This window comes from Arachis ipaensis, chromosome B3 (genome assembly GCF_059453495.1).
Source record: "Arachis ipaensis isolate K30076 ecotype BB chromosome B3, ASM5945349v1, whole genome shotgun sequence".
Lineage (NCBI taxonomy): Eukaryota > Viridiplantae > Streptophyta > Magnoliopsida > Fabales > Fabaceae > Arachis > Arachis ipaensis.
In genome coordinates this window covers 137,596,204-137,623,103 of record NC_142438.1, presented here as the reverse complement: position 1 = coordinate 137,623,103, position 26,900 = coordinate 137,596,204, and the positions used below count along the sequence as shown (strand labels likewise).

Here is a 26,900-nt window from a genome sequence, read left to right as displayed (position 1 = left end):
GAGGAGGGACTGGTGGGAGGGGGGTGAAGGGGCTGGAGGTACCAGTAGTGTAGGATAATTTAGTCTGGCTGCAGAGGAGTGTTATTGGGAGCGCTATGAGGGCAATTGACTTTCGGTTCTTGAACGACTTCGCCCGAAGGGCCTGGCCGCACGTTGTTCAAGTTTGTGACCTGGGGAAGTACAAAGCCATGCTGATCTTTGATAGCACCGAGAGGGCAGAGGAGGCGCTGGCAGGGGATGAGGGTGGCCTCCGACAGTTCTTTCATAGGGTGTGCCGCTGGCATGAGCAAGAACGGTGTGATAAGAGAAGAGTGTGGATTGCATGTTATGGGGTTCCGCTGCATGCATGGACGGTGGCTACGTTTCATGCGATTGGTGCCTAGTGGGGTGAGGTGGTGGGTTGTGACGCTGAAACAAGTTTAGCTACGTCGTTCCGGGTTGGGCGTGTGGTGATCGATACATGGAGGTTTGATGTTATTTCTGAAAGGATCCGTCTAACTGTGGGGTCCTCTGGCTTCGAAGTGTTTGCTACGGAGGATGAGAACTGTGCCAGTATGGCTGGCTATCCTCGAAGTCCTATTCAGCAAGGGGGGTGGGATACGACGACTGAGATGGAGGCCTTGCCGAATAGGGTGGAAGAGAGGCAGGGGGTAAAGCTGTAATTAGTTCTGAGATTCTGAACGAATGGAGTAACGATTTTTTGAATTCAAAACCAGCAACGGCATGGATCGTGGATTATTCTCCCAGAAAGGAAAGGGCTGACTGTGTAAGAGATACGTCAGACAGAACTCAATCCTGGGAGTATGATAGGGATCGGGTGCTGGCTGTGGGGGAGATCACAAGCAAGGTTCGGGTGGGAGTGAAGGCTAATAAGGCTGGGGACATGTGGAATGGATCTGGGAGTTAGGGTTCTTAAGGCAAGTGAAGCCATTTTGGGCCAAAACACCAAAGGCCCACATACTGGTACTCACGCTGATTTGGGGTTGGGCCTCAATAACGGATCTGCAGCGGAGTGGGCTGAGGGCAACAGGAAAGGGCGCTCTCGGGCGGGTCGGACTGGGAAAAGCGCTGCTCAGGAAAGGTGATGCGTTGATGGGGTGGGAGGCCATGGCGGCGCAGGAGTGCTCATTGCAAGGAGAAGGCAGGAGGCTTGCGGCTCCCTCGGATCGGAGAACGCGTCACACCCATGGGGAGTGGTTGGCTACCCCGCGATGTCCTCCATGGTGCTGGCCGGTAATGGAGCGCTGGTGGCTGATGGCGACGAAGGCCAAGCGCCGTCAACGACCCGTGATGGGGGTGGGGGCGTCAGGCTGGGGTCGATGGGACTGCTACTATGCAGTTCGGACACGAGGCCTATGACGGTTGGGTTGGAAAGGGATCGGTCAGGAAAGGGGGAAGAGGAGCAAGGGTCTGGGTTTCGTGGAATTGGTGTGAAGGGGACAATGGAGGTGGATGGTGGGGGGGTGGCGCTCCACTCTAGTGGGGAAGAGGAGTTGGCGGTGGCTTGTGCTGGAAACAGTGCTAGGGGCTGTAAGGGAATGGCGTGTTGCCAGATGAGAGGGGAAGGAAGTTGGCTGGGAGGCCCAAGTGTGGCGACGTCATGGAATATGGATGGATTAGGCGAGGAGGGGAATGTTTCGGAAGGGAAGGGTATTGCGGCAGAGAGTGGCATAAGGGGCTCTATGGGGAATGTAGATCCTGCACCGGGGGGTATGGGGGAAGCTTTAACGGATCTGCAGGATGACCCCTGTGATGAAGCAAGTGAAGCTGAGCCGGAAACGTCCGAAACCAGATGGGCAGCTGAAATGCAAGAAAACCGGGAAGTGTGGAAGCTTGCAGTGGAATCTGGAGCTGTGCAGTATGATGAGGAAGATGATATAATGGCAATACTGCAGGCACAGAATGAGGAAATTGCGCGAAAGAAAAAACTGGCGAAGCCGAAAGAGAAAGCAAGACGGAGTCGGCCGAAAAATTGGAAGAAGGTGTGTGTAAATGTTTTAAAATGATTTTTAGTTCCTGGAATATTAGGGGGTTGGCGGGAGTTGGTAAACTGAGTATGGTAAAGAACCTTCGGAGAAAATTTAAATTGCATATGCTAGGCTTGATAGAGACAAAGAAAGAGGTTGTGACAAACTTTGATATACAGTAACTGTGGGGTAATGGGGCGGTTAAATGGGAGTTCGTGAGGTCAGTTGGCGCTGCAGGTGGTCTGATTTTAATGTGGGATGAAACAGTATTTAAGATGAACAATTGCTATAAAGGAGATCGTTGGTTGTGTGTGGAGGGTGTGTTACTACAGAATAATTTCTCTTGTGCTTTTTGCCTAGTTTATGGCCCGCATGATAGGGTGGAAAAGCTTGTTATGTGGGAGGAGCTGAGCTTCTTATTTGGGTTAGGTCAAGTCCCGCTTTGCTACTTGGGGAATTTTAATGAGATAGTTCATATGGAAGAGAGAAGGGGGGCTACTTCTTTGACGGTGTCTGCAGCTGAGTTTAAATCCTAGATCCAGGATATGGAGCTAGTGGACTTAGCAATATCTGATCGCTTGTTCACCTAGTTTAGAGGGCAATCGTGCAGTCAAATTGATAGGTTTTGCTTAGCTTGGAGTGGCTAGAAGTGTTTCCTGAAACAAGGCTGCGAGGTGGACCTAGAGGGCTATCTGACCATTGTCCATTGATTATGGAGGTCTCACGGATTAGAGGGGGGCCTAGACCTTTTCAGAGTTTGGACTCCTGGTTTACGCATGGTGGGTTCTTGAGGATGGTAAAAGAGGAATGGAGGAGTTTAGGGGAGGTACAGTTTATGGACAAGCTAAAGGCTTTGGCAATGCCACTGAGCAGATGGCATAAAGAGCACTTTGGGGGCATGGACACTAGGATCACACAGCTTGAGGATGAAATAAGGAAAGTGGATGACATGGTTGGTACTGGAGTGGCTGATGGGACTACTGAAGCAAGGAGAAAGGCGCTTGTGAGTTTCTGTAGAAGGTGGTATATAAGAAAGGAGCTACATTGGAAGCAGATGTCAAGATCTCGGCATGTGAAGGAAATGGATAAAAATACCCGCTACTTTCACAATTTAGCCTCAGCGCAAAGAAGGTCCAATCGGATTGATGCCTTACTAGTGAATGGGAGGTTGGTCAGGAATCAAGCAAGGATGAAGATTGCTATCCGAGACTTCTATAAGGAGCTGTACCACCAGGAGCCTTCGCCAGTTATTGGGTTCAGGGATGGGCTGGTAAAGCAAATTCTTCTGGAAGAGGCAACAGAGCTAGAGCTGATGCCAACTACTGAAGAAATAAAGGAGGCAGTTTGGGATTGTGAGTCAACAAAGGCACCAGGCAGTGATGGGTATAATATGAATTTTATAAAGAAGTGTTGGGAAGATTTAGGTGGAGAGTTCACTGGAGCGGTTAAAGGGTTCTTCCAGTCAACAAAACTTCCTAGCGAATCGAACATCACTTGGGTAGCGCTGGCGTCGAAGTTTATTGGAGCCAGAGAAATAAAGGATCTTCGGCCGATTAGTATGGTGGGTTGTGTCTATAAGGTCATTTCTAAGGTTTTGGTTCGGAGGATGTGGCGGGTAATGCCGGGTTTGGTAGGAGAGACTCAGAGTGCTTTCGTGAAGGGTAGGAAAATACACGATGGGGATTTGATCGCCTGTGAAACCATGCATTGGCTGAAGGCACGGAAAAAGAGCTCCGCGATAATAAAGCTGGATTTCCAAAAGGCTTATGATAGAGTCAAGTGGGGTTTTGTGGATATTGTTTTACAGAAGATGGGTTTTGGTCAGAGATGGAGAGGCTGGATTAAGGAGTATGTCTGTTCTGCTTCTATGTCGGTACTTGTCAATGGATCACCTTCGAAGCCGTTCAAAATGGAAAGGGGTCTGCGACAAGGAAACCCGCTATCTCCGTTCCTGTTTGTGCTAGTTGTTGATGTGTTGCATAGGATGATTGGAGAGGCGGTCAGGAACGGTCGTATCTCTTCGCTACTGGTTGGGAAGGATAACATTGAGCTATCTCATTTGTAGTTTGCAGATGATACTATTCTCTTCTACCCACCTGATGAGGAGACCATCAGAAATTATCAGCGACTGCTCCGGTGCTTTGAACTGATGTCTGGATTGAGCATCAATTTTTAGAAGTCCAACATCATTCCGGTCAATTGTGATAGGTTGTGGACCCATATAATGTGTCTGTTATTGGGTTGTACAGAGGCATCATTACCAATTAGATATCTGGGCATTCCCCTGGGAGCAAATCCGAGACTAGTTAGGACATGGAAACCAGTGATTGATAAGGCGGAAGAAAAGTTGAGCTTGTGGAAAGCGAAGACCCTCAACAAAGCGGGTAAGATGGTACTCATTAAGTCGGTCCTAAGTAGCCTGCCTATTTACTACCTCAGCTTGTACAGGATGCCGAAGACGGTGGCAGAGAAGTTGATTACATTACAACGCCAGTTCTTGTGGAGTACGGAGGAGGGGAGGCAAGGATTACCACTTGTGAAGTGGGAAGTAGTAATGACTCCAAAGAAGGCAGGTGGATTGGGAGTTGGTGATGCAGTTATTCGAAAAACAGCATTGTTGTTTAAATGGTGGTGGAGGTTCTCAAAGGAAGACTGTCCCTTATGGAAGAAAGTGGTTTACTCTTGTACCCACATGGATCCTGCTGTGATGCTGTGCGACCAGCCTGTCCCCAAAAAAGGGGGCCTTGGAAGGATATCTGTCAGCTACATATCCGCGAACCGCAGTTGAGAGAAAAGATGATCAGCGGGTTGTTGATGGACCTCAGGAACGGCAGAACAATCCGGTTTTGGGAGGATAGCTGGCTACCTAATGAGGTATTGAAAGATTTGTTTCATAGACTCTACTCGGTTTTAACCCTTAATGGTTCAGTGGTAGGGAATTGTGGGTTTTGGAATGGGTTAGACTGGATTTGGAGTTTCCAGTGGAGAAGGGAGTTGTTCCAATGGGAGTTGGATTTAGTTAACCAACTTCATGAGACTTTACACACAGTCAAGCCCACAGCTGAGAGAGAGGATAGCGTGGTGTGAAAATTTGATAGAACAGGTGTTTATTCAACTAAGTCCTTTGCCCAGGCGCTGCATGCGGAAGTTCTACCGGAGGAAGTCACAAGCTATAGCTTCACGAGTGCTATTTGGAAAGGGTTCGTCCCCCCGAGGATTGAGCTTTTGTTTTGGTTTGTGTTGATCGGAAGGGTGAATACTAAGGACCGGCTGGGTAGACTACATGTCATTGATCAGAATGACACTTTGTGTGTGCTATGTTGTAAGTTTGAGGAAACAGACTTTCATCTGTTTCTTGGTTGTGAGATTACATGGCAGGTGTGGTGTGCTTGGCTATTTGCCTTTGGAAGGAGTTGGTGTTTGCCAGGTACTCTAAAGGACCACTTTGAAAACTGGACGACCTCAGTAGCAAGGAAGGTGGATAGAAAGCGGTGGTTCATTGGGTTCTTTGCTGTTGTCTGGACAATTTGGTTAGAAAGGAATAGCAGGCTGTTCCGAAATCAAGACTCAGGTGTGCCGGCAATTATAAACAAGTCGTTTGAGTTTGCTGAGGAATGGATTAGTGGGGAGTCCTTTGGTTGTTGATGGCCTTGTCAAAATTGATTAGAGATTGTTTGGTATCTAGTTTATTCTTGGTATTTGTATCACATTTTCACTGCTCCACCTTATTGTGTTGAACTCCCTTTAATTTAAAAAAAAAAAATAGTTTGTATTTTTGGACGGTTTAGGGTTTACAAACTTTGGGCTTTAAGGAAAAAAAAAATAGTTGCCCCATTTCTATTTTGCGAAACCCATAAAACAGAAGGCTTTTAGGTGAGAGGGAGAGAAAGTTGAGGCTGCGAAGTGCGAAGAGCGAAGAGCCGAAGAAGATGCATCGCCGTTCCTTGTTTCACTTACAAAACGGACTCCTTCCTCCATCTATTCTTACTGCGACTGCATCCAAAGCCGAAACAATTTTTAGTATATAATTTATTAAAATATTCTTAAAATATCAGAATATTTTCTTCATAACCAAGTGTCATGAAATGGGTCCACTTACACTTTTTCTCATAACTTCATGTAGATACTAGATAGCAAAAGTTTCATCTTGTGTTGCTGTATGTGTGGAAATGTGGAAAGAAGCTTCCGGATTGTTGCACTTTTATTTTTGTCCAATTAAATAATAATTCAAACTGCATTATTAGTCTTATTATTTATTAGAATATACAGAACTTATATATATCTGACTATTGTTTATTAGTCACCTAATTAGTATAGTAAATACTAGGGGTGTTTAAATCCAAATCGATTTAAATTAAATTACTCATTCAATTCAATTCAAACTAAAAACTGATTAAAATTGCACTAATTTAAATTTGATTGGATTTTATTTTTTGCAAATCGCTGGATCGAATTTTGGATTTACTTTTCATAACCGATCAAATCCAATTCAAACTGCACAATGCGCTCTAATATTATTATTTTATCATTATATATACAATTATACTTATAACATGTTCAATTTATTATAAATTTTATACTATTTATGTATTATTATTATTTAATAAATATTTTATGTTCAAAAGCTGATTTATTTATTTATTTTAACTAACCTATAATTTTATTTTTATTTTTATGTTATCGTTGGTTTTTAAAATATTGTTGAGACTTGTTATATTATTGTTGATTACTTAAAATTTGATGTTGAGACTTGTTATATATATTTAATTTTTTTAATTTACCAAACCGCAAATTCAATCCAAACTGCTGCAAGTAAAATTAGTATTTGAATCGAAAATTTTTTTAACTCAAAACTGATCCAAACCGCCCTACAAAACCTAGTAAATACCAACGAGATTTGTTGAGAATAGTTCACTATGTCAAAATAGATACGAAGAATGCTAGGGACTAACAGAATTTGTGATGTTTAACCATCAATTAACCATCATTAATATTTTTAATGGTATGAGATAAGATCTAATGATATAAAATTAATCATTTTTTTTTAATAATTAAGTGCTGACCAGATTTCAACAAAAATGTTGACTGTTGAGCCTGAACTTTCTCAATAAGTATATCTACTACTTCACTATTGCTACTTGTTTTGGAAAATGGAATTCCGACCCGAAACTTGGAATTATATATTGAATTGATTTCCATACAAAAATTATTGTTCCAAAATTCAAAGACACTAGCTAATGAACCAAAAAAGTTGAATGAGACTTGCATGTCTTATGCTTACTAGGTTGGGGACGCGTAATAAATAAACAGACAGCATGATTTAGGATAAAGCCAAATCGTCAAATTTGAAGAAATTTTGAAATAAAGGGTACTTGTATTATGCATGTGTATGTGTCACTACTACTTGACATGTTTATGCGGTTCTTGAACCCTAAACACTACACAATATCATTATTCATTTTGTTAGTTTCTTATTCACATGGTTAGTGCTAACAGCTGGCCCTCCCATTCACATACACATACACATACAGCTAGATCGTAGCTATGGCTAATTAAGCTTATTATTGCAACAATATTAACGATGTTACTTGTCTCCAATGATGCTAACATGCCCAGTTTTCATTTACTATTCAAGTTTCCCTCCTCAGCTTGTAAATAATGCATATGTTGGAACCCCGTGAAAAAGTTCCTATGTCAATTCCAAAGATATTTTTAATAAAAAAATATTAAAAAATAAATAAAATTTATTGTTTTTTTTTATCATAATTTTTATTCATCAATCTAATTTCTTTAATTTAATAATTCAATAACGTATTTTTACTTTGTATTTTTAAATATTGATAACAAACTGCTAATAAAAAATAATAAATTCTACTAGTCATATTATCTTTATGAATTTTAAGATATCTTCAAATTTTTTTGTAATACTAATGAATATTCAACCTTTTATGGGATATCATGAGTTAAGAACCATTAGAAATAATTGTGAATCAACACAGATACATAATGTTGTATATACCCTAATTATTGTTAAACATAACTATACTGATGAAATTGATTAGCTGCAGATTACATTATTAATTAAGCTTCTCAAATTAAACAAGTCAAATAATTAATTAAGTCAAGGAGGTTTTCAATTGTTTGCACATGAATATTAATTAATTAATTACCAACTAAAAATGATTTGTAAAATTAAATCCATTTAAAGAAGTAGAAGGGAAAAAGAAATTGTGTCCTGATTGTTAGGATGAATGTTGGAGTTGAGTGCGGCAGTGGAAATTAAAGCAGCATACAAAAAGGAAGAAGATGCACATGATATATGATATATGATTTATTAATATTATTATTGTCCATTTTCAAATTAAATTATTAATTAGCTTCTTCAACTATATCTATATGGAGTATATAAATGGTTCAATTCGTTTCCATTACTTTTCTATCTCCTCATGACTCTGATATAATTAATTAATATTAAGCATGTCATCAAGTAGAAGACTAGTGAGGCATGTGTTTGATGTTCCTGAAGAGATATGTTACGTGCAATGTGGATTGTGTTCATCCATTTTAGTGGTGAGTGTGCCATGCACCAGCATGTCAATGGCGGTTCTCAGTGTCAGATGCGGCCACTGCACAACCGTTCTCTCTGTCAACATGTTCAAACCTTCCTTTCTTCCTTCTCTAGTAACCCCTTCCAATCAGGTACATACAATTGCATTGTTTGTGATCCATCATGATATGCTCATTATTCATTCATTAATTCATGAGTTCTAATTAATGCAGCTAAATATTGAGGATGGCAACAAGATTAGCACTTTGAACACTCATAATAATTATAATGATTGTGAGGAAGCCAATAATGATGTAACTACTCCATTTACAACTGATTCTGCTCCCAATAAACGTGAGTAAGCATGAACGAATATGATTTCGTAATTTAATTGCACTGTTTATTTATATGACGAGATGATTTTTGGATGTACAGCACCAGAAAAGAAACAGCGAACACCGTCGGCTTATAACTGTTTCATCAAGTAATGTTTATAGTCTTTAATTTAAATTCACAGAGATTTTCTTGTGAATTATGAAACTTATTAGTTTAATTAATTAATAATGCAGAGAAGAGATTAAGAGGCTTAAAGCTGAAAACCCTGAAATGGCCCACAAGGAAGCTTTCAGTACTGCTGCAAAAAATGTACTCATCACTCTTAAATTACCTTCCATGCTTTGAATTTAAATAAATCATTTTATGACAGGCATTTTAGATTGGAGTGTGTGTAGAGAAAAGATTATTTTGAAAGATGAATTTGGTGATGGTGATGATGATTTTTTTCAGTGGGCCAATTTCCCCCCATCTGAGTATAGAAGAGGAGATGATGAAATTGACCAAGACCGCTCTACCCACACACCCCAACTTGCTAATAATAATAAGGTAAGTTTGAAGGTGGATATTACAATGAAGACTTTATCATTGTCTTCATGTGAAAATATTTCCTTTTGACCTTTAGATGATGGATTGGATGGTTAGATTTTGATATTTATAAAAGTGCTGTTTTTGTTTAAAGTGTGGCTAAATAAATAAATCACACTTTTAAACAAAGCATCTTTATAAAAATATATTTTTGCCATCTTCATTTGAGTAGTTGCCAAGTTTAAAATATGAGTTGTAACTTTGTATATATCAAATCTTTGGTAATTTAGGTAACGAATTATAACTCAAATAGTATAATCATTTCATTCTCATTTAGATTTTGAATTCGACTCTCACTTCTAATTTTGATCTACCATTAGTAAATTTACAAAAATCAATTAGGTATTGTTGTATTAACAAAAATAGTCAAATTTTAAATTTATTATTTAAAAATTAGATTAAACTTTTTTAAAATAAAAAAATTGATAAAATAATAGAATTTAGTTCATTATTTTAAATTAAAATAATAAAATTTATATATAATAAAAATTTTAAATTTAATAATAATTAACTTCTCATTTTAATCTATTATTTTATCAATTTTTTATTTTAAAAGAATTTTTTTCTAAAGAATTATCTAAACTCAGATATAATTATATGATTGTATGAATTTTTTTACACGGTATCAAAATTAAACTATAGTACTACATATTATATGCATCATATAGAGTCATTATTAATTAATTATAAATTTATAATAGTACTTTTAATTTTTAATTTTATTATTTGAAATTAAATGTTAATTTGGCAGGTGAATATTGAAGAAGGTGAAGATCGACGTGGAAGAAAGAATCTAGAGAATTCTATGATAAATGCACCGTTCAAGTGAAGAAATAAAAAGATGTTTTCAGAATCATTTAAAAAAAAAAAAAAAAAAAAAAAAAACCAGAATGGAAAAGGAAATTATTAGAAATTTTGAGTTTAGAAAATGCTATGTAATTTTTCCTAGTACTAGTACGCCCAATCTCACTTGTCTTAGGATCACACAAATTCTTATTGCTTAATTTATATATATCTTCTGAGTTCTGATCATGTCAAAAATTCTCAAAATTTCTCTATCTTACGTGGTAATTTTCCAACGTAACACAAACGAATTGCAAAAGATCATAAAGTAGCAGGGTATATAGATATCTTATTCATCACTTTTAATTTCCTGCTACAATAATAATACATCATCATCAATCAATATTCAATTGGATACTAACTATATATATAGCTGTTTACTTAAGCAGCAGTAGTCACATGATCAAACCATCATTAACTAATTAATTTTAACCATTCATCATCATCAGCTATATATAAATCACTATTCCTTCATTCCCTTTTGGATTAATTATAATTATCCGGTAATTAATTATACATTATTATTTCCAGTTTTTCCTTCTTGCTGAACTTGGTCCCCTTTTACAATATCTACCTGAAATGTAAAATTTAGACAACTCACCATCAGATCATTCTATATATCTTCCAATTCTCAGATCACTAATAATGATAAGAATTAAGAAACCTCAGTTATAGTCTGCATATATAAATCTCTATACCTTTTTTTTAAAATTTATATAATGGGAGGTTATTTAATTAGATCAGATCTCTTACTGAAGAATGGCCTTCTGGTGGGAGTAGTAACTTGAAAATAGTCCCTAAAGAATTCCTTATTCTCCTTTTGCAGTTCTTTCCACACTGCACAAATTTGTAACATAGACTTAATTTCACAACATGCAAATAAATACATATATGTGTACATAGTGATGAAATTGAAAACTCATTAATAATAAGGTTTATATAATATGGACCTGTAAGTGTAACAAGTGGCTTGATTCCTGCATGTTCAGCTAGTGCCTTTATGCACTGATCTTGACTCATATGAAATAGCAGGCATCTCTCTATAAGATTCTGAACCTGCATTATTATTATTATTTTCCATGCATGTCAATATAAAATAATAACTAGTACTAAATTAGAACAAATGTCCAAAATGTACACAAATAGAAAGAAGGGGAAAAAATACAATAAGGAACACATCTATATATACCATCCTGATATAGCTGTGTGGGTGGCAATACAAACAAGGAAGAGGATACTGGTGACTGTGATACATATTATTATATTATTGTACTGTGTGCTATATATATTATATATATGCTACTGTGAGTTGCAAGAGAAGAAAAAAAAGGGAAATGTTTGGAGTTTGGACAAATTATCAAAGAGAACAAATTAGGAAAAGAATGAATAGAGGAAAGCAAACAAACACAAATAATATAAAAAGAAAAAAAAGTACAAGGGATGCATGAAGATATTTTGTGAGGTTTGAATTGCTCTTATTATAATATATATATATTAGAAAAGAGACAAATGAGTACTGTATGGTGTTATCCACACATATCTATAGTGAAGGGCCAAAATAGCTCAAGAAATCCAACACTAGAGATTCACCTCATCTATCTTGTAAGAGGATAAGAGAAGTGTGAATGATGTATATTTCAAATTTATGTGCTGATTAAGACCAAAATGTGGACAAGGCTATAACCACTTAAACAAGGGCACCTTGCTACTATTACTGTATAGTGTATGGTATATAGTAACATCAATTAATTACTGCCACATTTTTGTGGGGGTCCTACGAAGTTCTTTTGGTGAAATGCAATGAATAATGAATATGGAGGGAGGTGGTCCCCTTCTTCTCCTAGCTAGCCACTTGATTGCATTTGCTTCCATATCAATGACGCAATTGAGATTTGAGATTCAGTCTTTTCCATTTCCAACAACAAACAATAATAATAATAAAATCGAAAATTAGAAAGTGTTGAAGCGATGTCATAATATGTTCTAACATCGATGGGATTGGTATTAATGTCGCTTTGCTCTCAAGTTTATTAGATTTATTTTGCTCAACACAGAGAGAGATCGATAATTTTGTTATAGTTTCCAAGCAATTACAGCATTACACACCGGTGCATGCAGCGTGCTTTATTTGCAAACTTCTTTCTCAACAAATGTATCTCATTGCACCAAAAAACAATGTGTCATTATTAGGATAAGGAAAAGTATAGGTAAACAATGAAAATATTAAATAATGTAAATAATAGATATATCGAATGTTCATTTTATTAGTGTATGGATGGTTATTTTAATATTAAAATTTAGAGGGTTAATTTGGAGGTGTAGTGTGTTTTTATTTTATTGGTGGTTGTTCATATTGTTCAACAAAATCATTGTCCCCCTAACATTCCCCTTATGATAATTATCATCATCAATAAGTCTTCGAGTTTTATTGAGTTTAACTAAATCTTCAATGTTAACCAATTTGGGTTGGTCGAGTGGTCAGCTCACTAAATGGAGTTCAGATCCGCGACGGATTAGTCTTTGACCTGTCGGGTTGGAGGATATCGTGGGCAACAAAAAAAAAAACTAAATCTTCAATGTTATTAATCAAGTTTTTTTTATCAAAAATACGTAAAGTTTAAGAGAGATATATATGTGTCATGTATTTGTTAAAACAAAATATCAAAAAAAATTATTAATAATAATCTTAAGGGTTAAGTATGATTTTGGTCCCCAACGTAGGGGCTGAAAATTTATTTCGTCCCTTGCCTTTTTTTCGCTCTAAAATTGTCCCCAAAGTTTCAGTTTGTTTTAAAATCGTCCTTTTTACCAATTATATTTTTTTATTACCAAATTACCCTTTATTAAAAATTATAAAATAAAATAAATATAAAATAAATAAAAAAAAAAGAAAAAAAGAAAAAAAGAAAGAAAGGGGGATACAAAAGCGGGGTGGGAGAGGGCGGGGAGAAAGAAAGAAAGGGGGGGGAGGGGGAGACAAGAGGGATGCCATGCCGCCGCACCGCCGCCCGCCGACCCCACCGCCGCACCGCCGACCCTTCTTCTTCTTCTTCTTGCTGATTCTGGATTTTTGATGATGATGATGATTTTCTGATTCTGAGTAATATTGTTGTTTGATTTTTCTGGATTTTCTGAATTCTGGGTTTTGATGAGGATGACGATGATGATGTTGATTTTATGATGTTTTGGTTTTTCTGATTTTCTGATGTTGATTTTTCTGGATTTTCTGATATTTTGGTGTGATGGATGCTGGTGATGGAGTGGCAGTGGATGGGGGGGTGGTGGTGGTGGTGGTGGTTGTTCTGATTCTGAGTTCTGATAATGATGATGATGATGATGATGATGGTGGTGGTAGTGGTGGTTGTTATGATTCTGAGTTCTGATAGTGGTGGTGGTGGTGGTAGGTGGTCGGTGGTGGGTGGTGGTGGTTGTGGTGGTGCTGGTGCTTTGCATAATTTTGGGGAAGAATGGAGAATTTTGGGGAAGAAGGGATAGGGGCATTTTGGTTCGAATGACGGTTTTAAAACAAACTGAAACTTTGGGGACCATTTTAGAGCAAAAAAAAGGCGAGGGACGAAAAAAATTTTCAGCCCCTACGTTGGGGACCAAAATCATACTTAACCCTAATCTTAACATTCACTCTTAATACAGTTAAACCTTTTTCCCAACAAAAATTCGCACATAAAAATGGCAAAATAAAGATAAAAAGTTAAAAGTAAACATCAGATTGGTCTAAGTGAATTATAGATTTACTCTTATAAATGTTTACATGGCTTTTAATAAAGTTTTTAAGAGTTTAATTTTGATGCGGTATAAAAAGTTTTACACAATTATGCAATTATATCAATTCTTTTAAATAATTACTCACGCCGTCAATATAAAAAGTAATTAATTTTGTTAATATGCATTACGTAGTTGTATGTAAATATAAAATTAATTTATACTAACAAAACATTAAAATTAAATTAAATTTTTAATATATATATATACATATATATAAAGCAAATATTCTATCAAATTTTACTAAAAGACAATTAAGTTCAAAAAATATATACATTGTAAGATATATTAGTCCTCTTAAAAGTGGAACCAATCAATCTTGATGGGAATGCAAGTACTTTAAAAATTAACTTGCTATATTAAAGGTTAAAAAAAACATAATAAAATATCATAAATTTTAAATTTAACCCTAAATCTAAACCATTGATATAAAATATAATAAGTAGAGAACTAAAATTTGTTTAATTAACAAAATCTCAAAAAGTGTAATTCTTTATTTAGTAAGAAACATTTAAAAATAAGTTCATTCTCTTCTAAAAATCAAACTAGCCGATCTAAAATTTTCTGACTATTTTATGATATCGAACGAGATAAGGAGAGTCGAACCCGCGATCTCTTAAGTGAGTATCAAAAAATTATGCCATTTGAATTATAACTTATTGGCTATTGACTCTTCAAATATACTAACAATAGAACAATATTAAACCCATTTAAAACTTTTTAGAACTAAAATAAAATGTTTAAAATGTTATAAACTAAATTAAAACTTAATCCAAATATTAAAGATCAAAATAGTATTTTACCTATTTGGATATTTTTTTGGGTTTTTGGTCATGACCCATTTGTACTTACTTGTGTTTGGCCTCCATTGTAGAAAAAAAAATCATTTTTAAATTTATAAAACTTATGAAGTATTGATTACCTTAATTAAACGGTTAATTTGATAAAGTTTAATGTCCACAATTATTCAAAAAACTTACTTCTTCAAGTGTGTTCGATATGAATGTAATTGGTAGGAATGGCAAATTTTTCCTGAGTAATTTTATGTGCAACTTTTCATAAAATGACGCCATCCTTTGCTCAAGTTCTGTTTCTTTTGCTAAAATTGGTAAATGTTAGCTACATGAAATTCAGGACAATATGCAGCATAAATGTTAACTACATGAAATTCATTTTGACATTCGTTAAATGCAATTATTAGTTCAACTACTATGACTAGCTTTTAGTTTCCCTTCACCGAGTGAATATTCAGTCTATTCTAAATTGGAATATAGCTTACAACTAGCATGAGGCAACAAATAGTTTGATCAGACAACTACACATGAAAATGGTGCTAGTTTTAACTAGGGGTGGCAATGGGTAGGGTAGGATAGGGTTTGGATCAAACTCTAACTCTACCCGCGGGTTGAGAATATCCCAACCCTAACCCTACCCGCTCTTAACCCGCGAGTACTCGATCCTACCCGCGGGTTACACAAAATTATTATATAACTTGATGATAATTTAAAATAGCACTTATTTTTATGTAAAAAAAATATTAAATTATCAATTAATGATTTTCTTTTAGTGGCTACGGATTTTTTTCATTTAGTGAGAGGTCTTTGATTCAACATCCACTTAAAACATATTTTTATATAAGTATATAATATAAACATATATAGAGTGCGGGTTGGTTAGGTAGGGTTGAAGCTCAACCCGCACCCTATCCGACCCGCACGAGAACCCTACCCGCTGCGGATCGGGTTGGCAACCCTACCCGAACGGGTGGGATCGGGTTGGGTATCCGCGGGTAGGGTACATATTGCCACCCCTAGTTTTAACTATTATATAAAGTTTTAACACCGTAAGGAATTAACTGTGTTTCAAATCCGCTTATTGAGGTGAAAACAACAGGATGAGAATTAGAAACAAAATAGCCGATTTCCCAATAGAATCCAATCCATATTCAAACATGCTTCGAGATGTTACTTTTTACAGTTTATTCTAACAAGGTATAAAGCAATATAGATTCTACTCATACGTGAAAAACAACCAACACACAACATTCAACAGATAATTCTGGTTTGATTTCACCAAATGCAAGCAAATATATCATTTAACACATGTATTACAGTATTAGTAGCTGAATTGAACATTCACAGTAACAGAAACAAGCAATCAAAATCATACTTTTAGAGGAATCTACCTTAGAGAAAAGAAAGAGAGAAGTGGGAAAACAGCAAGATAAAAACAAACCTTACACTCTTCCTCTTTTCTCTCCTTTTAAGACTCAGATATTGAGCTGTTTCATTTCTTTGTTTTTGCTGTATCAGGGAAAAAAGAAGAAGGAGGGAAGAGAAAGAGGTGATGGCATACATTCCGCCAACATAACCCCACTTATGCTTCCTGATATGAGAATGAGATCATGGGACATAACAACTACTCCAATTTATATTATATATATAGTATAAGAGAAACTATAGAGCTTCCACATATACAGATCATATATAGTCATACGTAGCTAAAAAAGGTTTCATTCTTTCATTGAAAATTTTCTATTATGTAACTCCACAGTGTAACTCTTTCCTGAAAGAAACAACAAACAATGGAAAATGTGCAAAATAGTATGCACTTGGTTCTCTCAACTGATGCAAAGCCAAGACTCAAATGGACTCCTGAACTTCACCAAAGATTCATCGAGGCAATTAATCAGCTTGGAGGTTCAGAAAGTGAGTATATAGTAAAAACTACAAAACAATACCCTTCTATGTTAGTATTTTTGAGATAATTAAATATCTTAGGCTAATGCATCTGTATTAGGCATTTCCCTTTTCTTCTTGTTACTTCCACTGATTCCAAATATCATGGAGTTCTTTTCTTTTACCAACATATTGTGTGTGTTTTTCTGGTCATTGCAGAAATATAGACTTGGGAAAAGCCAGCTACAACTAGAAATCTGTTTTTGATAATAACTTGTTCTGATCAATGATCATTTTTTTTCTCTTTGGTGCATATTGCAGAGAAATGAAGAACAGTGAAGGTCCTTGTAGCAGCAGGGAAGAAGGTATTGGGACACAGAATGAGATGAGTGAGTAATAATTATAATAGTTAGAAAATTGATCAAAGTAGTTGAATGTTTTTTCTAATTGGTATTAAAAATTTCAACAGAAGCATGCAAATTGCTGAGGCACTCCATATGCAAATGGAAGTACAGAAGAAACTTGATGAGCAAATTGAGGTAGGTAGCTTAATTAGCTACCAATACCTTATAAAATAATATATAATCGAAATTGAAATTGGAGCATAATATGTTGAATCAATTTGGATCATAATTTTTCAGGTGCAGAGACATTTGAAGCTTAAAATTGAAGCACAAGGGAAGTACTTGCAATCATAGCCCCGCTTAAAAGCTCAATCTGTCATGTTCCATTCTATTCGATAATTGATAATTCCATAGCACCCAAAAATAATATTAAGCAAACAAAATACTGAGAATCTAATAAGCTAACCTCAACAAACCATTAATTCGTAGGGCAGAACAAAACAAAATCGCAAAAGAAATATAATCACATAAAAATCCTCAAAATTTAAACCTTTAAAATAGCAGTCTCGTTCCAAAACCGAAACACCGAATAGAACCCGAAATTAACACATGAGAAATTAAAATTTAAAGAGTAAAACCCTAAATAACAGAAAATTAAACGAAATTACGCAGCAGCCTTCTGGTAAACATAGGTGAGGCCACACTTTCCGCAGTAATGGCGATCAAAGTGGTTGGCCATGAAAGTTCCAGCACCGCACTCAGCGTTAGGGCACTCCTTCCTAAGCCTCTGAACCTTACCACTGTCATCGATCTTATAGAACTGAAGGATGGCGAGCTTCACCTTCTTATGCTTGTGCTTGATCTTCTTAGGCTTGGTGTAGGTCTTCTTCTTCCTCTTCTTGGCGCCACCGCGGAGGCGGAGGACAAGGTGGAGGGTGGACTCCTTCTGGATGTTGTAGTCGGCGAGGGTGCGACCGTCCTCGAGCTGCTTGCCGGCGAAGATGAGACGCTGCTGGTCCGGTGGAATGCCTTCCTTGTCCTGGATCTTGGCCTTGACGTTGTCGATGGTGTCGGAAGACTCCACCTCGAGGGTGATGGTCTTCCCCGTTAGGGTTTTCACGAAGATCTGCATCTTTGCGGATGGGAGAAGCAGGAAGCTACGCTGGAACTCAATGAACTTGGAAGCGGAAAGTTCATATGGTGAGAGGCTTATTAGGGTTAGGGTTTGAGTGATGTTCTTTTGGGTGGGCTGCTGTTAGCTAGTTGGAGGCCCATTATTAAATGGGCCATTATTATTATTATTATTATTATTATTATTATTATTATTATTATTATTATTATTAGTCAAATTAGTCTCTAAAAGATAAGCTATTTTTTAAATTTAGTTTTGAAAGAATTTTTTTAATTAAATTAATTTTTTAAAGATTACGAATTAATCATATTCTCCTCCAATTACTATATTAACAATTTTTTTTTAAAGATTGATGTTGTAAAAAGTTAATTGATAACATATATAATACCGGATATATCTAATTGGATATTGACCAAATATATTTATAAAAATTTATTAATCTAGTCATCTTCTCCAATTACAAAAATCCTATTCTCATATGACCTAGTGACTAAATTGATAGATTTTCGAAAATATATTTAGTTAACGTCTAATTGAATATGTTATGTGTCATGTATGCTATCAGTTAACATTTTATATCATCAATAGTTGATGAAAATTGTGAGTGGAATAACTGAATGATAGATATGATTAATTCGTAATCTTTAAATGATCAATTTAATTGAAAAAAATTTTTAGGGACGAATATAAAGAATGCTTTATCTTTTAAGGACTAATTTAACTATTAACCTATAATAATAATAATAATAATAATAATAATAATAATTTTATTTATGAAATTAAAAATAACATATAAAAATAGACAATTTTTTAAATATTTTTTTATAATAAAAATTAATATTTTATTTATTAAATTAAAAATAACATATAAAATAATATATTATAATACTCTTTTTAAATATTCTCAATAATCTTATTTTTATTATTGTTGTAGATTCTAACTTTTTACTAGTTATATTTTTATTATTATTTATAATTAATTTTTATTTAATTTATCATTTCTAATAGGAACAATAATACATATTATAAAAATATTAGAATAATAAATAATGCACAAAAATTACAATGATAAATTTTACAATATCAAACAAAAAATATTCTATAATTATTTTAATACTTTCAGTATTCTTTTATTTAGTATTGTTTTGGACGATAAAATTTTATTACTTATGACTCTATTATTATGTATGATCAGTTTTTTTATTTACTTTGTCCTTTTTAATAAAATTAATAATTCATATTATAACAAAATTACAACAAAAAATTTAATAAAAAAAATCAAAATATAAAAGAAAATATTAAAAATGATAAAAAACGATGAAAAAAATTATTAAAACCAATAATTGCCAGCAACAAACCTAAACGCACGTTAAGTAAAGGCAGAAGTTACAATTTTTTGCTTCAAATAAATACATTTATGCAAAATCACTTCTACGTTTAGAGAGAAAAAATTACCAAACAACAAAGAACTGTGTTCAAAAAACTTAAATGCACTCTTATATATCGTCTTTAACGTATTTGCAGTCCCTAACTATTTGCCCGATGGAACTTCCCACCTCCTAAGAAATCTAAAAATTCAAATCGGTCCCTATCTACTTTGATATATGTACGTTTCAGTTCCTATCTACTTTGAGTAAATGCCCTTTTCGGTCCCTAACCAGGAACTGGAACGTACATATATCCAAATAGATAGGGACCGATTTAGATTTTTAGATTTTTTAGAAGGTGAAAAATCGATCGGACAAATAGTTAGGGATCGAAAAGAACATTTACTCTTAACTTAATAATTAGTTCACTAGTTTATTTTGCCTGCGCTAGATAAGGAATGGCCAACAACTTCATTTTGCATGAGTTCCATTATGCGTGTGTCAGCTGTCCATTACTTATTTCGCAGACACCATAAATGAATTGATATGCATTTCTATTTAGTGGACATTAGTAAAATGGCTTTGCACGTTTTGATTACTATGTGGACATTACTAAAATGTTTTTGCATATTTTGGTGACTACTTTTTTTGTGTGCATATTTAAAAAAATAATCCATGGATACATTAGTAAAATCGCATAAAATAGTCCACATCTTTTTCCAAACATGCTCCGGTGATTCCATGAAATTGGAAAATAACAGTGTTGTAAAAAGTTTTCTCAAATACGTTCCTGATCTCCAATGACTCGCTTCCTCTAAAGCATTTATATATTCCTTGTCATCATCAAGCAGATCACGTGCATAACATGCCTCTTTGAATGTCGAATACACAACACCATCTATAGACCTAATCTCCTCATGTGAAGTTGGTCCGCTGACGTAATTGAGTAGTAGTTTTAGGTAATAATATTCATCTGATCCTGGAGGAATATAAAAAATCCTTCCAATAACAGAATGTGTTTTTCGAGGCAACCACGCCTTTTCACTCGCTTTCCACACAAACTTCGTAGGTAGCTCTGAATATGTTAGTGACTTTGCTTCTGTGTAATCCTTGTTTGCTGGAAACCATCATAGGAACATAGACTCCTTCACAGATGCTTGTTTTATAACATCATCTAGGTTTTCATGGTCTTTAAATATTATATTCTGTTCATCGGGTAAGTGAAACCCTAATCTTACAACTAATGGATCTCTATAATGTATGTTAAAACCAAATATCCTCCAAGCTGCTTCACATGGAGATATGTACCTACAATCATAATACATGCTCACCTCGTCATATTCATCTAGTTCAGCACTTTCTGTAGCACTCTTATAGAACAAAGTTGTCACACGATCATGACCTTTGTTGACATATTTGAACAAATACTTAATTAATTTTGATTGGTTACACCACTCAACATTTATGTGAGTCTCATACCTCATAAGCAGTAGCTTGTTGTGTGGAACCACAAAACGGTTATCAAGATCCACCCCCAACTTATTGATAGTTCTTCCATCTTCCCTACGTCTATAAATCAGATAACCATCATCATCGACAGTTGTGTGCACGAGAAATCTCTTGGGAAAGTGACGAATACATTTACCATTCTCCATGCATGGTGAATCTTTCCTAGCCAACCCGCATGGTCCATGTATCATATGCTTTTGTACTACTTCAAAGTATTCAGGATCTAGTTCCTTATCTGGTATCTCAGCTGATATTATTTTATCAATATCCTCGGCTGTCGGATACTTGTCATCCTTATGTAAGAACAAAAGTATATGTGCGTGTGGTAGTCCACGTTTCTGGAATTCAATTGTATACACAACTGCAACAGTGATATGTCATGTATTAGTTCAACCTAATAAACATGATAACATAGATAATGGAACATGAAAAAATCTGTATTTAGTTCCTTATCTTATCGTATCATAAAGATGTACATAGCTAAATTACCTGCAGAAACTCTTCCAAAAATCTTGTTCACTCTGATATCTTTAATCAATAAATCCAATTTAGCCTTGAATGCCCTGCAAACTATGTCTGGTCTATCCTCTGGATTTAATTCTTTGTTCTTAATAAACTCTTCGACCTCGGGCCACTTGGAATTGCATGTGAAGGTAATGAATAGATCTGGATAACCAACAACCTTACATATCGCCATTGCGTCTTGGTAGTTTTGAATCGTATACCTTGGACCACCTGTGAATGATGATGGTAGTATAATACATTTGCCACGCGATGATGGTGTTGTTTCCCCACTAAGAACTGCTTCCTTTATTCTTTTGTATATCTCACATCTAAATTTCTCCTGATATAGTCGTATAAAGCTTAGCTGCGACGATTCAATCATTGGGTACCCATCGACCAAAAATTGTTGGAACAATTGCCTAGAGTATAGTAAGGGAGATCCATCTGCTAACTTTTCTTGTATTCTAAATGCGAAAAATTCTCTTATTGATACTTCCTGACGCCTTTTACCAGCATTCTGATTACGGTTATTAAGTGGTATATCTTCCTTGTAACCATCCTCCCCATAGGGATATAACAAAGGATACTGTAATCCTAGGTAAGTCGGATTGAGTTGATTAATCCTTTGTAATTTTTCAGTTTGTGTTTCAACCACGATGTCTCTATCTATCTTGTATATATCAAAATCACCAACAATTAGTGCTGCAACTTCATTTGTCAAAGGCAAATTGTATCTTCTACCATCCTTTTCTCGCTTCCCTAATAGCCTAAGCTTGATTGTGGTATTTGCATCTTTGGCGACTGACTCTCTGGCCATACGAAACGCCCTCACCAATACGTTGTTCTCATCCAACATCTTTTTAAAGTCTCTAACAATATCTTCATGTATCTCTTTGTTATTTTCACCGCTACATATACGTATGATATAATCAGAAAGAGAAATCAGTGCGATCAATACATTTTAAAAGTTATTTTTAGATGTTCTAAATAATATACACCAATAGTATGATATTATGGTTCTGCTACTTACCGAATAGCGACCATGCGATTTTGAACCTCATTCTGGGTATCAAAGACATACAGTTGTGCAAATTTGGGGCGGTTTCCTGCTGGTGGTATTAGACTACCCATTAGGTGGTAGTTCTCACCGGAAAGAATAAATGTTGGTGGGCCTCTAGAAGTAGTTACACCATGGTCTATCTTCGCACCCATTGATGTAAACTGGAACATGCTATTATAAGATCTTATATTGTCTCGGAAATGCTTGCTCTTTGTACTATTATTGAACAACAACTCATATAGCACTTTGGGGGCTTCTTGTAGTTGTGGAAGTTTTGAACCTTTCCTCCATTACAACATAATTTGAATTTTGGTTCAGTTGAGTTATAGCTTTTGTTTGACCTCTCATCATACCAAAAAAGAGCATTATTGCAATGTTCACACTCATAAAATGTGCTATCCATGTGCATGTATTCTACATTGGTATAGAATATTTAGCACTCATAAGTAATTATGATATGGTGCCTAAAATTTTTAGTTCAATTGACCCACTTATTTAAGAACTTTTAATTGAATCATACCCGTATTATGCTATTCAATGGCAGACACGTCTCTGTTGGCCCTTCTGGATTTTTTTTACCTGACAGAATAGTTTGAGTTTTCAAATTCTGTTGTGCTTGCAAAGGACAAATATATAGTGTTTTATATCTTAACCATTAGTATAATTCGATACAATTAATTAAGCAATCCATGATTGATTGTAACATAAGTGTGGATAAAATCAGAATGAGTGGACATATTAAGTAGGGTTAGAAAATCATATCGCTCAAACGTTAACTACATACCACTCTTTCTGGTGCAATCATTTTTTTAGCTGGCATAGTTCTTTGTGTTTTTGTAATTGCTGCAAATTTTCATCCAAAATTTGTGACTCAATCCATTGATACATTGGATATAAATAAAGCCCGTATCAATCTACATATATATATTGTACTGCTGAATAACTTTGGAAACTTTGTTGATTAACATTGCTTACATGTAGCTAGTTACCTCTGCCTAGTATAGTATTCAGGAATAAAAACATTTCAATCCACAACGAAAAACTTGCTTAGATTATATATAATTAGTTCTAACTCATATTCTTAATTACTACTAATCTACTCATGACATGTTTCACTGCAAAAATTATTAATGACTGCAGCACATCCAGTCACATTAACATAGTATAAAGATATCTTTGCACACCTAGCTCGATAGGCAAATCCTCAGTTTGTCTTGCTCTTTGCATTTTTTTGCCTTCTATCCCTTCTAGCAGCTCTCCTTTCCTCTATTACATGTAATATGCAGTCAAATTTCTATTTAATAAATCACTATAGATAAGTTATTTGATAGCTGATGTTTGAAAAGATAAAAGTGTATATTTTTTTTTCTCTATTCACCTTGTATTTGCGTGTTCCATTGCATGTCATCAGTTGATGTATTAATCAGGTCAACTAAAACTGCTTTATTAATAAGTGATTCTGACAATGACTCCCCTGTATGTGCACCCTTTCCGTTATCACTTGATTCTTATAATTCACATGTGTTTATAAAAATATTTGAATTTATAACTTTGACCCACATTTTAGTTATTGTGTGTTACCTTGAGCAGAAGTGCAGCCCGATGCAGTTCTATCCACTGTAATTGTAGAGTTTGTCCCTACAGCGAATAAAATCAACAATATACACCATTTAATATGCTTATATGTAATCATTGTTAGGCAACTATAAGAATGTCTAATTGACAATACAAAGTAAATGTAGTGATTGAAATTAGATATCTAAACAAATAATCTTTACCTTTTTGTGTCTGAGCTACTCTGGCCAGCTTTTTGTTAGCTAGTTTGAGTACTCTTTCATTCCTAGCAAGTCCTGTTGCCTCTGCTCAAGAATTTTATTTCTTTATATCTTACAAAGAGCATCATATTTTAGAAAATCTGATTATTTTAAATAGAATAGACTAACCTCTTGATGGCATAGATTATATACCAAAAGTAGTTCCTGGCCGCAAATTAGTACAATCATTGGTTTGTATATAGTTTTGCAAGCTCCCATTCAAATCTTGTTGCTCTATACACATTTCACATGCCATGCCCTGTAAATGATTTTCCTTATCTTCTGAACTGAATCTTCTATAATCTTCTTCCACACACATTATATTCCATGCACAAACCAATGTATTTTCATCTATTATACTTATATACACTAACCCAAATTTTTAATTTTAGTTTATTAATTACCTGAACTGATGGAGCACATTTGTTGGCTCAATCCCTCGGTTAGGGGACTTGTATTAGCTATTAGAGATGCTACATAAAATGAATGAACATATTGACAATATGTCTCAATTTAAGCATAGACTAAGAGGTTAATGCTATTTCCTATGCTTTTTGGAATCTATAAATGTACGTGTTTGATTAACCTAATCCCTTAGTAAAAAATTGTACAATATAACTTATATGCTATACTCTCTTTATATGTTGTCATTAGCGGTCATGCATCTCCAGTTTAGTCAAATATCTTTCATTGTAAGTTTACCTTGATGGTGAATAATACATATCACTCTTCTATTCTATACACACACAAACACACACTAATTTGAATATATTACTGCCCATTGATTACATTAAGTAATAGAGTAGATTTGTTGGCTCAATCCATCTGTTAGGGGACTTGTAAACATTATTGGAGAGGCTGTATAAAATTTTATAAACATCTTATCAAAAAGTGTAAATTTTATGCATAAATTGAGCGGTTAATGCTATTTCCTATGAGTTATGAACTATATTTTGGTATAACATTCTATTTATGATTTATCCTAATTGATTTATCTAAATTGTACCATATAACTCATATGCAACACTCTGATGATGTTTTCTTTAAAAATATCACTTTAATCGACTTTAGTAAATTAAATTTCCTTGTAAGTTTACCTTGATGGTGAGCAACTCCTAGGCACTTTCTTTTCTTCACTAATTTCAATGTCCATTCCATCCTAAAATGCCTCCCGAGATCTGATGATGTAAACATGTTGCCCCGTTAGTTGTTCATGGTAAAAGTAATGGTAACGACTTAATCTGAATAATATGGTTTCATCCACTTAATATTGTACTTTGTGCTAGCCGAATGTTTCCTAAAACCTGACATTCCTCCATTGTATTTATTCTGTAATTCTCATTAATGTAGATAGCCTCTACATTCGTAGTACTTGCTCTGTGAGAGATTTTATTTGTGCTCTGTATAGTGTTGGGTGATTCTCCCACTAACATTGTCTGTGCAATTGGTCTCATATCTGCAACAGTTGTTACTAACCTCATAACAGCTCTTCTCATATTCATCCCATTATGGCTTTTATAATTGTTTATATGCTTGCATATTATGGATGAATACTCCTTTTCACATGTCATTTCTGAACTTGGTAAAACTTTCTTATTCACAGCTAAATTTTCAATAAATACATACCTGTAGGTGGAGAGTCCTTGAGTCCATAGTGGTGATTTGTTTCTGCTATTACAAAACTGCTAACTGTCATGTTTGCCATGCTTGTCCAATGACTATTCCAGTATTCATCCACCTTTCGCTTATTGTTTGATAAGCCACAACTTTCTTCAACTGTACATCTCATACAGTTAAGAAAATATAGTGAATCTGAATAATATTATACATAAGTGAATGGCTAAAAGTACTTGGATTTAGCTACTATTTCCGTGTAACAATGAAGACATAATTATTTACACTTTTGAATATGACATGACTCTTATGAAAGTGGTTGTTGCATTTGATGGCAATTTGTAGTATGGCTAGACTCATTTGCTGGTTTAAATATATAATAAAAAGTTTTACTTTGAGTGTTAAAATCTGAAGGGTTTTGGATCTCTTCCAAAGGGAACCTGCAACCTGTGCTATTTGCACATTTTTCATTCGAAATATGAACACTAATCTTCTTCTGGTCTGATTTTGTTTGACTACCCATCACTTAACTGAAAAATAGTAGTGTGAATACTATCTCATGTTACATATGTGCAGTTTTCACATATTCAGTCTCCATCTTGTTGCTTAAGTTTTTCTGAGGCAGTATGAAATTATTTTTTTTAGTTGTGTGTGGTGAACCAAGCTCTTCTATGTGTAAGTTTAGAATAATGAGCTCAATACTACCATTATGTGTGTTGTCTATGAACTTGTGCTATTGAAAACCTAAGGTCATGCATTATGTTAGACCATAGCTCTATATTTTTCAAATAATTTCTCTTCATCCAGTCCTAAATATTTC

At 35.0% G+C, this 26,900-nt stretch overlaps 5 protein-coding genes across 6 annotated transcripts; 2 read left to right on the top strand and 3 right to left on the bottom strand.

Annotated features, from left to right (window-relative positions):
* Positions 1-8,398: 8,398 nt before the first annotated feature.
* Positions 8,399-10,522, top strand: LOC107633783 (protein YABBY 7). The gene is made up of 6 exons (XM_088509844.1): positions 8,399-8,666; positions 8,748-8,868; positions 8,950-8,998; positions 9,084-9,159; positions 9,301-9,396; positions 10,187-10,522. Exons 1-6 carry the CDS (start codon positions 8,445-8,447, stop codon positions 10,262-10,264), a joined length of 642 nt encoding a protein of 213 aa, XP_088365970.1. The 5' UTR covers positions 8,399-8,444; the 3' UTR covers positions 10,265-10,522.
* Positions 10,523-10,529: 7 nt separating this feature from the next.
* On the bottom strand, positions 10,530-11,755 carry LOC107634699 (uncharacterized). 2 transcript variants are annotated; one of them, XM_016338126.3, is made up of 4 exons: positions 11,468-11,755; positions 11,229-11,334; positions 11,032-11,115; positions 10,530-10,852 (listed from the first exon to the last, which is right to left on the bottom strand). In XM_016338126.3, the coding sequence occupies exons 1-4, from the start codon at positions 11,531-11,533 to the stop codon at positions 10,800-10,802; spliced, it is 309 nt and encodes a 102-aa protein (XP_016193612.1). In that variant the 5' UTR covers positions 11,534-11,755; the 3' UTR covers positions 10,530-10,799. The 2 variants fall into 2 exon arrangements, with proteins under 2 accessions (XP_016193612.1, XP_020975293.1); XM_021119634.2 differs by having other exon boundaries at positions 10,977-11,115; positions 11,468-11,744.
* Positions 11,756-16,642: 4,887 nt separating this feature from the next.
* On the top strand, positions 16,643-17,434 carry LOC107633784 (uncharacterized). Its single transcript, XM_016337384.1, has 4 exons — positions 16,643-16,770; positions 17,058-17,129; positions 17,206-17,275; positions 17,378-17,434. Exons 1-4 carry the CDS (start codon positions 16,643-16,645, stop codon positions 17,432-17,434), a joined length of 327 nt encoding a protein of 108 aa, XP_016192870.1.
* Positions 17,435-17,586: 152 nt separating this feature from the next.
* Positions 17,587-18,290, bottom strand: LOC107631334 (ubiquitin-ribosomal protein eS31 fusion protein). Its single transcript, XM_016334750.3, has one exon. It carries the CDS (start codon positions 18,210-18,212, stop codon positions 17,745-17,747), a length of 468 nt encoding a protein of 155 aa, XP_016190236.1. The 5' UTR covers positions 18,213-18,290; the 3' UTR covers positions 17,587-17,744.
* A 2,416-nt stretch (positions 18,291-20,706) lies between these two features.
* LOC107633785 (uncharacterized) lies at positions 20,707-26,603 on the bottom strand. The gene is made up of 9 exons (XM_016337385.2): positions 26,474-26,603; positions 26,093-26,242; positions 24,871-24,939; positions 24,234-24,290; positions 24,031-24,159; positions 22,933-23,066; positions 22,623-22,813; positions 21,578-22,500; positions 20,707-21,449 (listed from the first exon to the last, which is right to left on the bottom strand). The coding sequence occupies exons 1-9, from the start codon at positions 26,601-26,603 to the stop codon at positions 20,707-20,709; spliced, it is 2,526 nt and encodes an 841-aa protein (XP_016192871.2).
* Between the last annotated feature and the right edge of the window lie 297 nt (positions 26,604-26,900).

Excerpts from the sequence above, each read along its gene's own strand:
- LOC107633783 (XM_088509844.1), top strand. The coding sequence starts at position 8,445 with ATGTCATCAAGTAGAAGACTAGTGAGGCATGTGTTTGATGTTCCTGAA. Across the intron at positions 9,160-9,300 it reads TCAGTACTGCTGCAAAAAAT|TGGGCCAATTTCCCCCCATC; the intron begins GTACTCATCACT and ends GATTTTTTTCAG. Across the intron at positions 9,397-10,186 it reads AACTTGCTAATAATAATAAG|GTGAATATTGAAGAAGGTGA; the intron begins GTAAGTTTGAAG and ends TTAATTTGGCAG.
- LOC107634699 (XM_016338126.3), bottom strand. The coding sequence starts at position 11,533 with ATGTATCACAGTCACCAGTATCCTCTTCCTTGTTTGTATTGCCACCCA. Across the intron at positions 11,116-11,228 it reads GCCACTTGTTACACTTACAG|TGTGGAAAGAACTGCAAAAG; the intron begins GTCCATATTATA and ends AAATTTGTGCAG. Across the intron at positions 10,853-11,031 it reads CACCAGAAGGCCATTCTTCA|GTAGATATTGTAAAAGGGGA; the intron begins GTAAGAGATCTG and ends TTTACATTTCAG.
- LOC107633784 (XM_016337384.1), top strand. The coding sequence starts at position 16,643 with ATGGAAAATGTGCAAAATAGTATGCACTTGGTTCTCTCAACTGATGCA. Across the intron at positions 16,771-17,057 it reads CTTGGAGGTTCAGAAAGTGA|AGAAATGAAGAACAGTGAAG; the intron begins GTATATAGTAAA and ends TGCATATTGCAG. Across the intron at positions 17,130-17,205 it reads ACACAGAATGAGATGAGTGA|AAGCATGCAAATTGCTGAGG; the intron begins GTAATAATTATA and ends AAATTTCAACAG.
- LOC107631334 (XM_016334750.3), bottom strand. The coding sequence starts at position 18,212 with ATGCAGATCTTCGTGAAAACCCTAACGGGGAAGACCATCACCCTCGAG.
- LOC107633785 (XM_016337385.2), bottom strand. The coding sequence starts at position 26,603 with ATGGGTAGTCAAACAAAATCAGACCAGAAGAAGATTAGTGTTCATATT. Across the intron at positions 22,814-22,932 it reads TATGTTGTAATGGAGGAAAG|TTTACATCAATGGGTGCGAA; the intron begins GTTCAAAACTTC and ends AGCATGTTCCAG. Across the intron at positions 21,450-21,577 it reads TTTTGGAAGAGTTTCTGCAG|TTGTGTATACAATTGAATTC; the intron begins GTAATTTAGCTA and ends TCACTGTTGCAG.